The sequence below is a fragment of the Ursus arctos genome, unplaced genomic scaffold (genome assembly GCF_023065955.2).
Source record: "Ursus arctos isolate Adak ecotype North America unplaced genomic scaffold, UrsArc2.0 scaffold_1, whole genome shotgun sequence".
In the NCBI taxonomy this organism is placed as follows: Eukaryota; Metazoa; Chordata; class Mammalia; order Carnivora; family Ursidae; genus Ursus; species Ursus arctos.
In genome coordinates, this window is record NW_026622763.1 from 77,900,857 (window position 1) to 77,914,674 (window position 13,818).

General features: G+C 35.8%; 1 protein-coding gene across 7 annotated transcripts in view; it reads left to right on the forward strand.

The window, feature by feature from the left end:
* Window positions 1-13,818, forward strand: part of NBEAL1 (neurobeachin like 1) — a 190,214-nt gene that overhangs the window by 15,208 nt on the left and 161,188 nt on the right. For all 7 annotated transcript variants that reach the window (XR_008956279.1, XM_044381252.3, XM_057304148.1 and 4 more), the window contains exons 2-3: window positions 8,428-8,519; window positions 12,807-12,968. Coding sequence is in view for 6 of the 7 variants with exons in the window: in XM_044381252.3 (XP_044237187.2) it covers window positions 8,428-8,519; window positions 12,807-12,968 (254 nt within the window). In the remaining variant the exon portion in view is untranslated. The remainder of the gene's footprint in view (window positions 1-8,427; window positions 8,520-12,806; window positions 12,969-13,818) is intronic.

Below are 13,818 nucleotides of genomic sequence, written 5' to 3' on the forward strand. Positions count from 1 at the left end.
AGATGGAGCCCCGAGTCAGGCTCCACAATGGGCATGGAGCCTGCTCTCGCTCTCCCTCTGTTTCTCTCTTCCACCTCTCTCTCTCAAATAAATAGATAAATAAAAATTTTGGGGCACCTGAATGATAAAAGTACTGCATTTTAGAACTTGATGGAAAGTGGCTACACATTGCTTAGGAAAATTTATCGCTTTAAATACATATGTTTAGGGGCACCTGGGTGGTTCAGTTGGTTAAGTGTCTGCCTTTGGCTCAGGTCATGATCCCAGGGTCCTGAGATCAAGTTTTGCATCAGGCTTCTTGCTCAGCGGGGATCCTGCTTCTCCCTCTGCCTGCTGTTCCCCCTGCTTGTGCGCTCTCTCTCTCTCTCTCTCTGTGTGAAATAAATAAAACCTTAAAAATAAATAAATAAGTACATGTTTTAAAAAAGGCTAATAATAGTGAACTAGGTAGACATTTGTGGTCACCAGCTTCTAAGATTCTCACATCCTAGTATTCACACCCTTTTACAGTCCTCTTCTACGTTGTACCAGGGTTCTTTTGTGACCATAGAATTTGGCAAAAGTGATGGTGTATCATTTCCGAAATTAGAAAAGGCGCTCTTGTTTTCATCTCTGTTACTCCTTTTTTTCTTGGATCCTTGACTCAGTAAAGCCAGCTGCTATGTTGTGTGCAGCCCAGTGGAGAGGCCCATGTTATGAAGAACTGAAGCCTTGGCAGCAACCACACGAGTGAGGTTGAAAGTAGTTCTTTCCGCCTAGTCAAGCTTTGCTATGACTGCAGCCCTCCTTCACATCTTCATTATGATGAAGGCTCATGAGAAATTCTGAGCTGGTTTTGAATTCCTCACCCAAACACTGATAAAATATTTGTTGTTTAAGCTCCTAAATTTATTTAATTTGTTATGCAGAAATAGATTATTAATAATGCCATCCATTTCAAGAAGACAAGAGTAAACCCAAAGAAAGTAGAGTGAGGGAAATTACAAGTTTCTTTTAATGTGAAAATTCCCAAATCTATTGTTTGTTTTTCAGTTGTGTCAGGAAATACACATATATAAGAAGGTTGACATGTATTAAGGAGTGTATTTAATTTTAATCATTATTATGTAACATCCTGGGATGATTGGCATGAACTTTCTAGATATAATCTTAATTAGGAATGTGGAAGTGAGATTGAGAGTATGTTAATTGTGGTTTCTTTCGCAAATCTTTCTAGTGGTCATGGTGACATAAGAAAATTAAAAGGTTTATTGCAAAAATTACTCATAAAATCCTGGATCTAGAAAATGATCAGTAACTTTAACATCACAAAAGAGATAACTTGATATGTACCTTCTGAAGGACATGTTGGCAACACCTATGAAGAATTATTTGCCAAAAAAAATGAACCTAAATTTGATGGTCTCTAGATCCACTAATCAATTAGAAATATATAGAGGATCGAGGAACATGTTAGATGACATAAGAGCATGCATCAGCAAGATCCTGATGTGAGAAATACTACCTTACAAATGACCCAGTGTCTTCAACAAATAAATTAGGACAAAAAAAAATTAATAGAGGGGCGCCTGGGTAGCGCAGCGGTTAAGCGTCTGCCTTTGGCTCAGGGCGTGATCCCAGCATTCTGGGTTCGAGCCCCACATCAGGCTCCTCCACTAAGAGCCTGCTTTTTCCTGTCCCACTCCCCCTGCTTGTGTTCCCTCTCTTGCTGGCTGTCTCTCTCTGTCAAATAAATAAATAAAATCTTTAAAAAAAAATTAAAAAAAAAAACTAATAGAAACCTATGGGTTTAAACAGACCTTAAAAATACAGATGCAGTTTGTGGGCTTTATTTGGGTCCTAATCTTACCAGACAGTTAAAGAAGGGTATTTGAACACTGATACTAAGGAACTGCTAATTTTTTCAGATGTGATAATACTGTCATATTTTTAAAAGATAGCTTTTGGGGTATTGAAATTGGTATTGAAATATTGGTGGATGAAATGATATATCTGGGTTTGCTCCAAAATAATCTAGTTGAAGATGGGGATACAGGTGAAAGAATATTGGTCATACATGATTTGATAATTGTTAAAGCTGAGTCATTATACTATTCTCTACTTCTAAGTATGTTTGACATTGTTTAATAAAATGCTTTTTTTTTCATTTCTTTTTTTAAATTTTTAAAATTTTTTTATTTTATTTTTTTATTATAATAATATTTTTTTATTATGTTAGTCACCATACAGTACATCCCTGGTTTTTGATGTAAAGTTTGATGATTCATTAGTTGCGTATAACACCCAGTGCACCATGCAATACGTGCCCTCCTTACTACCCATCACCAGCCTATCCCATTCCCCCAGCCCCCTCCCCTCTGAAGCCCTGAGTTTGTTTCTGAGTCCATAGTCTCTCATGCTTCATTCCCCCTTCTGAATACTAATAAAATGCTTTTTAAGAGAGAGCAGAAATTAATAAACATAATGGAAAAGATCGACCAAATAAAAAGTTGTTCCTTTGATAAAACTAATGAAATTGAGTCAGGAAGATAAGGTTTGTGATTATATATGTTTTGAAAATTTCACATTATAACCACCATTTCCAGTGCCATTCAGAAGGCATTTTTCATCTTAAAGGTAATATATTGTTAAAAATCTCATTTAACCTTTCCTAACTAGTGCTTCTCAAACTTGATTAACAGTCATCCTTCCTTTTCTTCTTTTTTCTCTAACTTCACATTATACTTGTTGTCATCCAAGTAAACAGTGTCCTAAGTACTTGCTCAGGAAATGCTGACTTTTCCAGGTTTATCTATTTATTTAACAGGACCAAGTATTTCACATCTTTGAAAATATCTTGCTTATTTTCTGTCTGTCTGGAATTCCCCTCTTCCCTCCTCCCTCCTTGAGTGTTATCTGCTTATGATGTTCTATGAAAACTTCTAAGTGCTTCTGCTCCTCAGTTATTTCTGGTTTTGACAGTAACTCCCTTTTTATTCTTTCTTTTTTTTTTTAAGATTTTATTTTTAAGGAAAATAAAGCCCACCTCCAACGTGAGGCTTGAACTCACAACCCCAAGATTAAGAGTTGCATACTCTACCGACTGAGCCAGGCAGGCTCCCCCCTTTTTATTATTTCAGTACTTTTTATGACTGCTTTACTTCTTATGCTGTTGTACATTCAGTTGTTTATGCCTCTCTTCTATTGAACAATGGGCACTTTGAGGATAAGATTATGGGTTTTTGTTTGTTTGTTTTAGGTAAAATTGACTTAAGATTACGTTTTAGTTGTCGTCATAGCCAGAGTCTAGTGCTGTTCTTGATTGTTACATGGTTGGTATGTACTTACTAAATGTTTTTTTAGGTAGCTAGGTTCTGTCAGAAAAACTTGAGGGCTGACCTGAAAGATGAACTACCATTAATAATTATGTTTCTATTGAGGGGAGATTTATCTTCTTTTGGTAGGAATTAGAAACTATATTATGAATATAACTGACTTAAATGAACTTTTATAAATGTAACTCATATGTAAGTTGGGAACTGCCCAATATTAGTTGAAATATGTATATGTATTTAAAAGTTTATAGTTTTAAAACTTGAAGGAATACTACATCCCAAATATCATTGCATGGAGGAAGTAAGGTGTTCCCCTATTCTTACCTGTAACCCCACCCCTTAAGAACTAGGTGACATTGTATGGATTTTTTTTTTTTTTTAAGATTTTATTTATTTATGGGACAGAGGGAGACACAGCGAGAGAGGGAACACCAGCAGGGGGAGTGGGAGAGGGAGAAGCAGGCTTCCCAATGATCAGGGAGCCTAATGTGGGCTCCATCCCAGGACCCTGGGATCATGCCCTAAGCCAAAGGCAGACACTTAACGACTGAGTCACCCAGGCGCCCCTGTATGGATTTCTTAATTCCATTACCCATTAAAGCCTCCCAACAGGGAAGTGGGTGTTAAGAGAAGGTAAAAGCCTTCTGTGCATTAATGTAATTTTAAATAATCACATTTGGCTAGTGGCCACTGTATTGGACAGCACATCTCTGTGCTGTTTAAACACTGTCCAATACAGTGGTCCAGCACAGTCCAATACAACTTCATCCTGTGGTAATGGGGCCTTTGAAGGTATTTGAACAGGAGGGAAGAAATGATTAGATTTAAATTTAACAAATCCCATTAGTAGCTATGTATAGGGAGGAGAAATTGAAGTTATAAAGACCAGTAGAGAACTATATAACAGTTCAAATGAAAGACTGTTTTAAACAATGGCAGATGATTGGATGAATATTTGAGTGCAAAATCAATAAAGTTCATTTTGTAATTATTTCATAAGTGCTTATTTAATTACATTGAATCATGACCAACTTGGTGGCAGAGTCTATATTTTTTTTTTTTTGAAGATTTTATTTATTTATTTGACAGAGATAGAGACAGCCAGCGAGAGAGGGAACACAAGCAGGGGGAGTGGGAGAGGAAGAAGCAGGCTCATAGAGGAGGAGCCTGACGTGGGGCTCGATCCCGGAACGCCAGGATCACGCCCTGAGCCGAAGGCAGGCGCTTTAACCGCTGTGCCACCCAGGCACCCCCAGAGTCTATATTTTAATAATGGTAATCAACATGTTTTGATAACTGCTAAATGACAGGCATTGTTGAATGTCTTACATGTATTATCTCATTTAGTGCTCTCAATACCCTGTTAGGCAGGAAATAATATAGATGAAGAACAGATTGGAGAAGTCAAGTAATTGGCCAAAGTCACACAGACAGTAAATGCAAAGAGATTTAAAAAGAAAAGAATATAATTAAAATCATATGGCAAGGGGGATCATGAAATATTTAAATATGTTTGTTGCATATATTATTCCTGTTTTATGGGAGTTTCCTAATTTTGGCACATAGTAGGTTATAAAAATAATACTAATACTTGAGCATATACTCCATGCTAGGAATTATTCTAAACCCTTGACGTAGAGTAATTTTTATAACAGCCCTGTAAGAAAGGTACTGTCATTATATTCATTTTTATAGAGGAAAAAACTGATAGGCAAACATAGGACGACTTGTTCAAGAAAGTGGCAAAGCAGGTATTAAGAGTCCACATAATCTGGCCCCAGTGCTCTTGCAGTACATAATACTTTTGTGTGTTATGTTAATAGTGTACAAATGGAAATATCGATCATACTGTGGTGTTTCAGTATACCAAACTCTTAACCATGAAAGTGGCTGAACTTGAGATTTAATTAATATGGTTTCTGGGTACATGGAGATCTTTCTCTTTATGGTTTTTGGCAGTAAAGTGTAGATTTCTCTGAGAATTTCGTCAGGCTGTGTACGATGTGGCTGTTTTGTCTGTTAAAATTGTGTATGGCCTGAGTTTACTGACCCTGATAACTCTTTTCCTCTATTTGCTCACTAAAGCTGTACTCATAGTTCAAAGACAGTATAGTGTAGTAGAAGGAGCACAATTGGATTCATATATCTTACATTTTAATCCGAGCGCTATCAGTTCTAGAATATCCCTTTTCTAACCTACAAAATAGGGAAACCTCTGGATAGGAGTAAGGAGTAAATGGAATGATACATATTATTTTAAAATGCCTGCTGTAGTACTCATATGCTCAAAAAATTGCAACTGCTTTACTTCTTAATGAAACATTTCCAGATTTAAGTACCATTTCTTTCCTTCTAGTTGTTCAGCTTCCTAGGAGAACCTTGTACCTGCCAACCACTTGGTAACCCTGACCTTTAGACTTTGAACTAGATACTGTGGAGTTCCTAAATAAACTACGAGGAGAAATGCATTAATTCTTTATGGTGTTATGAGACTGTTTTGTATCTAATTTTTTTACAGAGAGATAATACTATGCTCTATTAAAAGCAAAAATGATAAGGAAAACTCCAGCTACTTTTATTTCTGGATTCCTATTCTGAGTGGATAAATGAGTAAATGAATAAATGAATAATGTGCTAGTGGAAATGAAAATTGCAAGTAATGGAATCCTTGAGAAAATTTCTCACATGAGAAATCTTTTTCTGAAATATTTCCATTTTATTTCTCAGTGATGATGTAGATAGTGGCAGTTTACAATCTGATTTTGGAACAGTATATTAATAGAAAAAACAAATACACAAAAGGTCAGCAGTCTCTGTACATTCTGGGAACATTCTTTTAGCAATTCTGATTTGTAGTGTAATGCTTTTATTTTAGGGAAATAAATTACTTGAGTTCTCTTTATCCAAGTGCAGTGCCTAACCAATAATATTTAATGACTAAGTAAAACTTCTGAGTATTGTTGAAATTGACTGCAATAAAGAAGGGTTAAGGAGGGAAGGAAATAAATGTGAACATCATTTTTAATGATGCAATTTATATTTAAAAAGACATTTCTGAGGAATCATTTTATTTCAAAGAAGCTTTGAGATATGACTTACCGTAAAATGCACACATTTTAAGTGTCAAATTTCGTGTTTTGATATAGGCAAACATTTGTGTAACTACTATATAATAAAATAGAAAATTTCTATCACCTAGAAATGTTTCCTTTGTGTCCCTTTGTAGTCAGTCCTCTGGAAGACAGCCAGTAATCTAATTTCTGTCACTATAGCCTGCTCTAGAACTTTGTATAAATGAAATCATATAGTGTATACACTTTAATGCCTGGCATTTCTTGTTCAGTTATGTTTTTGAAATTTCTGCTTGTCGTTGTATCAATAGTTTATTCAGTGTTATTCCTGAATAGCATTCCATTGTATGAGTCTACCACAATTTCTTTGTCAGTGAACAGGTTGATGGAATTTTGGATCATTTCTAGTTTTTGCCTATTAAAAATAAATCTGTGAACACCTTTGTACATTTTTGTAGTTCTGTGTTTTTCCCTCTCTCAAGGAAGGGCCATGTAGTATGTCTATGTTTAACATTAAAAGAAACTGCCAAACTATTTTCTAAATGATTATACCATTTTATACTCCTACCGTAAGTGTGAGTTCTAGTTGCTCCACATCTTCTCCAACACTTGGAATGGTCAGGTTTTTTAGTTTTGGCTATTCTAGTGAGTGTGTCATGGGTATTCCATTTGATTTTTATTTGCTTTTTTTTGGAGAGCTAAGCATGCTGTCAGACATTGGTCATTCCTGTATCCCTTTCTGTGAAGTGTCTGCCCTTTGCCCATTTTTAAATTGAGTTGCTGTCCTTTTGGTATTGATTTTTAGGATTTCTCTGTATATGCTTGGTATAAGTTCTTTGTCAAATATATGTATTAATATTTTCAGCTGATATATGCCTTGCCTTTTCATTTTCTTAATGGTGTCTTTTGGTGGATAGATGGTTTTAATTTTGATTAAGACTTTTTATTATCATTTTTTTGGCTCATGATTTTTAGTGTGCTTGCCAAGAAATCTCTGTCTACCCCAACTTTGCAAGGGTATATTTCCTATAAAGGTATATCTCCTGTATTTTCTTCTGGAAGAGTTTAATTTTAGTTTTTATGTTTAGGTTAGTGATCTATCTCTGATTTTATTTTATTTATGCATCTTGTATTTCTCACTAATTCATTAAACAAATATTTACTGAGCGCCTGCTCAGTGCCAAGCACTGGTTAGGCACTTGGTATCTATTAGTAAACAAAAAGAAGTCACCTGTGAAGCTTACATTGTAGGGGAAATGACAATAAATTAATAACTAAGTAAATGACACAGTTTGATAGACGGTGAGAAAGCACCACAGGGTGGGGAAACAGAATAGAGTCAGGTAAATGTTAGTAAGAAGATTTGCAGTTTTAAGAAAGGGTGGTAAAAGTAGGCTTTTTTGAGAATGTTGTTTAAGGAATGACTTGAAGAAGATGAGGGAGTTAGCCATTCATCTATCAAGGGGAAGAGTCTTCTGGGTAGAGAAAACAGCTATTGAAAGGCGTTAAGGTGGGAATATGTTTGGCATGTCCCAGTAACAGCCAGGAAGCCAGGGTTGTAGAGGGTAATAGTGGATAAGGTCAGAGAGAGAGGGGAGGGCAAATTGTTTAGAATCGTATAGGACATTGTTAAGAGTATAATTCTTTGTGTGAGTGACATGGTAAGCCGTTTGAGGGTTCACTATACTTAATGGACTTTTTTTTTTTAAAGATTTTATTTATTTTATTAGAGAGAGAGCATGAGAGGGGGGAAGGGCTGAGGGAGAGGAAGAAGCAGACTCCCCGCTGGGCAGGTGCTGGATGCGTGGCTCAGTGCCAGGACCCTGAGATTATGACCTGAGCCGAAGGCAAATGCTTAAACAACTGGGCCACCCAGGCACCCTTATATTTAATAGACATTTTAAAATAGCACATATGTTTTCACGAAGATCACTTAAGAGGTTTCATATTATTGCTTCATATCTGCTTATAGGAATGAAAGCATGTTTTTGTTTTTGTTTTGTTTCTGATAGGTATACTTAATATTGGTTTTCTTATTTCAGAAAGATCCTGATTACCTGAAGCTCTGGTTGGACAATTTTGTTTCTAGCTATGAACAATTCTTAGATGTTGACTTTGAAAAGCTGCCTACCAGGTATGTAGAAACAATTTCTTATCCTTAGATGAGTTTGTTAACTTGAGGCACAAAGACTTCATTGATGACCTATTACAAGGATGGCAGTTAATGTGACATAAATAATATTCCAACATAACCCTGCTCTTCTGGCAGACTTTCTTAATTGATCACAGCAGGCTTTCCTGCTAATATGAAACTTTGCTTCTAGAAGTAGAGAGGACTGCATTGGTGAACTACTAGCAACTGGGTGTCCTGCAATTCACCTCATTTCTAACACTAACTACCTGGAGTTAGTGGCAGATCCCACAGATTACGGGCAAAGTCCTCAATAAGACTGCCCTCACTTCAGACACCAGTTGCAAGTCTTGGGGACCACCCATACCTCTGACCAACCAGATATAAATTTGAAAGTTTTCATGACTCCCTTAGGTTCAGTAATTAGTTAGACTCACAGAACTCACTGAAAACACTATACTTAAAATTATGGTTTTATTACAGAGTAGGGCCTTAGAAAACATCTTGGAGGAGGTGAAGTATTCAGATTTTTCAAAGCTAGATTTAAAAATCATAAAATGGGAGGAAAATTCAAATTTTAGTGGAAAAGTACAAATGAAAGTATAAATCTTATCTCCCATTACTCTGCCTACCACCATTCTCCATTCACAGTTTCCAGGCCCACTTCCCAGATAAAGTTTTTAAAGTTTTTACTTTTTTCTCAAGCCATCTTGAAGACCTCGTAGTTGTTACTCAGGTAAGAGAGGTTAGGTTGGCTGGGGTAAAAAGCTGGAGAAATGAGGAGACACTAGACACTTTTAGTCACAAGAGGAACTCCATTTATAGAAATATATTGAGATGGAAGGGGAGAAATGGGTGGTAGTTGATGATGAGAAAGAATATTTAGAGAATTAAAAATCTTCAAGGAGGAAAGCGTTTTCAGTTTAGGGATGGAGGTAGGCAGTGAGAGAGTGGGTATGGGTGAATTGAGTCTGGAGAATCAGAAGCCAGATCATGAAATGACATGCATGCTTTGCTAATGGACTTTGATTTTTTGTTATGGAGGATGGAAGGCTCTGCTAAAGAATTTTCTGCATGAGAGTGTCATGATCAAGTTTGTTTTATGAAAGTCCCTATGGTAACATTAGGAGGTTGAACTGGAAGGGGTTGAGACTGAAGGCAAGAAGCACAGTTAAGAGGCAGTTTTAATAATTCAGAGAGGAAATCATTAGAGCTTTGCACCAAGACATTGAATTTAGTGCTTTAATGCTCAGAAAGCATTAGTGGTTCATTATTTATAAATATAGTTTCAGAGTTCTTTGTTAGATAATTTGTAACAGGTTTATAAAGGTTGAAGAGTATTAAATCTTGAACTCAAATAAGATTTCATACTATTGATTTTTACTCATAAAAGAGTATTCTTGTGGTTTGTGCTTAGAAGTGCTTTTATTTTAATAATCTGTGGCTCATTTTAAATCGTGACCCTAAGGATTTTATGGAGTCAGGATTTAGGCCTTTGAATACTTGGAATATTGAAATTAAGTCTTTAAAGTTTGTAAGATGCACGTGTTATACATTACATCTTCTTTCTTGGGAGTTCATTTCTAAAAACATGATGTAGACTTATATTGCCACTATATTTAAAATAAGATGAGGAATGCCAGAACATTGCTTTATTCATGGTTTAACTGATTTATTTAAAATTTATTTCATATCATGGGGCGCCTGGGTGGCGCAGTCGTTAGGCGTCTGCCTTCAGCTCAGGGCGTGATCCCGGCGTTCCGGGATCGAGTCCCACATCGGGTTCCTCCGCTGGGAGCCTGCTTCTTCCTCTCCCACTCCTCTGCTGTTTTCCCTCTCTCGCTGGCTGTCTCTCATAAATAAATAAAATTTAAAAAAAAAATAAAATAAAATTTATTTCATATCTGACAGAAAACTAAATCATAAATTATATTTTACTAATAGAAAACCTTCAGTTTTTCAAGTGAATACAATGTGCAAGATGCATAAAACTAGTCTGTTCACCTTAAAGATAAGAAACTCACAGATAATCCTCATTTATTTTTATTTTTTTATTTTTTAAAGATTTTATTTATTTATTTGACAGAGAGAGAGACAGCCAGCAAGAGAGGGAACACAAGCAGGGGGAGTGGGAGAGGAAGAAGCAGGCTCCTAACGGAGCAGGAAGCCCGATGTGGGGCTTGATCCCAAGACTCTGGGATCACACCCTGAGCCGAAGGCAGATGCTTAACAACCGAGCAACCCAGGCGCCCTGATAATCCTCATTTAAATTAAACTTACTTGATAAAACTTCTAAGTTAGAGAATTCATAATGCAAGGCAAGGAATGCTTTTACCAGAATTTAAAGCCTTGTAGGTTAAGCTGAACTTCTTCCTGTGTTAGATGGAGACAACAATGGGTAGCTGTTTAATATAGACATGCAGTAGCCAAGCAGAGGAGTGGAACAGATTTCTGGGGATTGGGAAATTTCAGCAAAAGGAGCTTAGAATTTGGGGGCAGTAAATTCCTAATGATGAGAAAATGCTCCCAAATTCTTAAATCCTCATCACATTAGGAACATGGCCAAAACTTTCAACTTTATCTACATGTCATGTTCTAATTAAACCCCAGTTTTATAATGAGCATACAGTAGATTTCTATAAATCTACAACAGTAGATTTCTTTTTTAGAAGTTAATTTTTTTCTGTCTAGTGAAATTTTTAAAAATGCAAATAGAGAATGGGACCACTAAGGAAAAAGGGAACTAATCCTTTAACTAGGATTGAATATTGGGAAATCTAATGTTTCTTTCTTGTTGACTTATGTTTTTGGGAAAGTGAGTAGGAATAGTTTAGCTTAGTCTTGAAAATCAGTTATATTTAAGTTTAAATATTATTTTGACGTTACTGTGGTTTTTCTCATCACCTCTTTTTAGCAGGAAAAAAGTATATATAAAAATGAGGGTTTTTCTGGTACCACATATAAAAGAGAATGAAAGAATCCAAACTACAAGTGAAGTGCTACCCAGGCTAAAATGAAACATGTATTTTTGTGACTTGGTTATAGAATTCCACAACCTTGGTAATGTGCTTTGTGATTTCTATGTAATTGAAGTCAGGTGTTTATTTTATAAGGCCCTTTATTTTGTGGGATGGTTCTGGAAGAGGCTAAAAATATTTATCGTATATATTTATATGACTACTGGTAACATGCTGCAAATTTTTCTGTCTACAGTGAATGAAATAGTTTTAAACTCAGTGTAAAAATAATGGTAAATCTTCATATTAAGCATTATCTGAAGAAAAGACTAAAGTTTGATTGTGATTTAATCATAGGAGCTTTTTGTGGTGCTCCTTTTGTGATTGGGTATTTTTCTTAATAGAGATAGGAAAATTAGTATTTGGTGACTTTATGAAAAGATTTGTAGGCTTTAGTGATAGTGTATTTAATTACATTTTTATAGTTCTTTACATATTTCATAGTTAAAAATGCACATTTACTTTTTGGTTTCAGAACCCTGTGAAATAGGGCAGATGATACTACAATTTTATAGATGAGGGTACTTCAAAGATTAAATGGTGTGCTTTATAGTATAGAGGTGGAACTTAATACACAGGTGTTCTCACTTTGATTCTGGGGTAATTGTATTATAAGAGAAAGTAGCCAGTCACATCTGGTGTTGGCTTTTGTCCTTAAAGAACCAGATCATCTTCTTACCCAGAAACTGCTTCTCACAAAATATTGATGTATTACTTTAAAAAAATTTATTAATATTCATGCTTAGGATTTTCCATTCACCTATTTATCTTTCTCCTTTCCTTTTGCTGGTTATCTTCTCTCCCTCTTCTGACCACGTGGCTTGGGGAGCCTATAGGTAGGTGAATATTGTTTATTTAGTAAAAGAGTTGACAGATATTAAACTAGTTATGGGTACTCCATTTTTATTTGCTAGTTATTGTTCCTTTTAGAAATGGTATACCAACCTACATATACACACGTTTTATTTCTGAGCAGAAAGTGAACTAATTCTAACTATTTTCTTTGAAAATAGCACAACTGAAGCTATTAAATAGATTCTGTCTCTAACTCTCCCTCTTTTCAGTAAGGTTCTTCTGAAGTAAGACTAACTACTGAGCTCTGCTACTCTTCCAAAGTGTCACACTGATGATCTGGTGGTGCCTTGCAGAGAAGGCACAGAGCATCTGGAATAAAAGAGTTTCTTTAGGATTTGAGGTGAAAATGCAATTCCTTTAAAGTGCTGAAGATTTTCTTCCTGTACTTAATCACCCTTCTTATTTTCCCCCCTTATAGGGTAGATGATGTGCCTCCAGGAATATCTCTACTTCCTGATAATATTCTGCAGGTTCTAAGGATCCAGCTACTACAGTGTGTTCAGAAAATGGCAGATGGGTTAGAGGAACAACAGCAAGCTTTGTCAATTTTGCTTGTCAAGTTCTTCATTATTCTTTGCAGGTATCTGGTACAAACAAATAAACTAGTTATATATTTTAAAAAACTATCAAAATAGTAATGCATTTGTTGATTATTAATGGTGTTTGTTGTTCATATGGAGCTTTAAAGACTGAGTGCACCTTTTTTTCTTTTAAAGATTTTATTTATTTTTATTAGAGAGAGAGGGAGCATGAGTAGGCGGAAAGGCAGAGGGAGAGGGAGGAGCAGACTCCCCCTGACTGGGGAGCCCAACTCGGGGCTAGATCCCAGGACCTGAGCCAAAGGCAGACATTTAACTGACTGAGCCACCCAGGTGCCCCTTGAGTGCACCTTTTATGAAAGGGTTGTGATTTGTTATTATATTGGAAAGCTTTTCATTTATTTGTTTATTTAATGTTTTATTTCTTTATTTAAAGTAGGCTCCATGCTGAATGTAGGGCTAGAACTCATGACCCTGATCAGGAGTTTCATGCTCCACCGACTGAGCTAGCCAGGTACCTCTATTGGAAAGCCTTTAGTTACCATACCTAGTTATAGAGAGATTCAGCCAAGATTTAAAAAAAGAAAAATTACTGTAAAGACAGTGACGAAGTTTTTACCTAACCAAGAATTTGTCACACCAGTATTTTCTATGTGGTCCTCAACCTATAAATATATATACATTTTTACTACTATGCATTATCATTTGTGAAATGTATTTTTCTAATCTTTCATTTTATAATTTTTCCAAAGAAAGTATAATTATTCTGCAGCTTATATTTCCAGGTTTACAGATGATTAGGTCTGTGGTACTTAAATTTTGGTGTGCCTAAGTATCAACTGGGAAGCTTAATGGGAATGCAGAGCTTGAGACTTATGAAAATTCTGACTC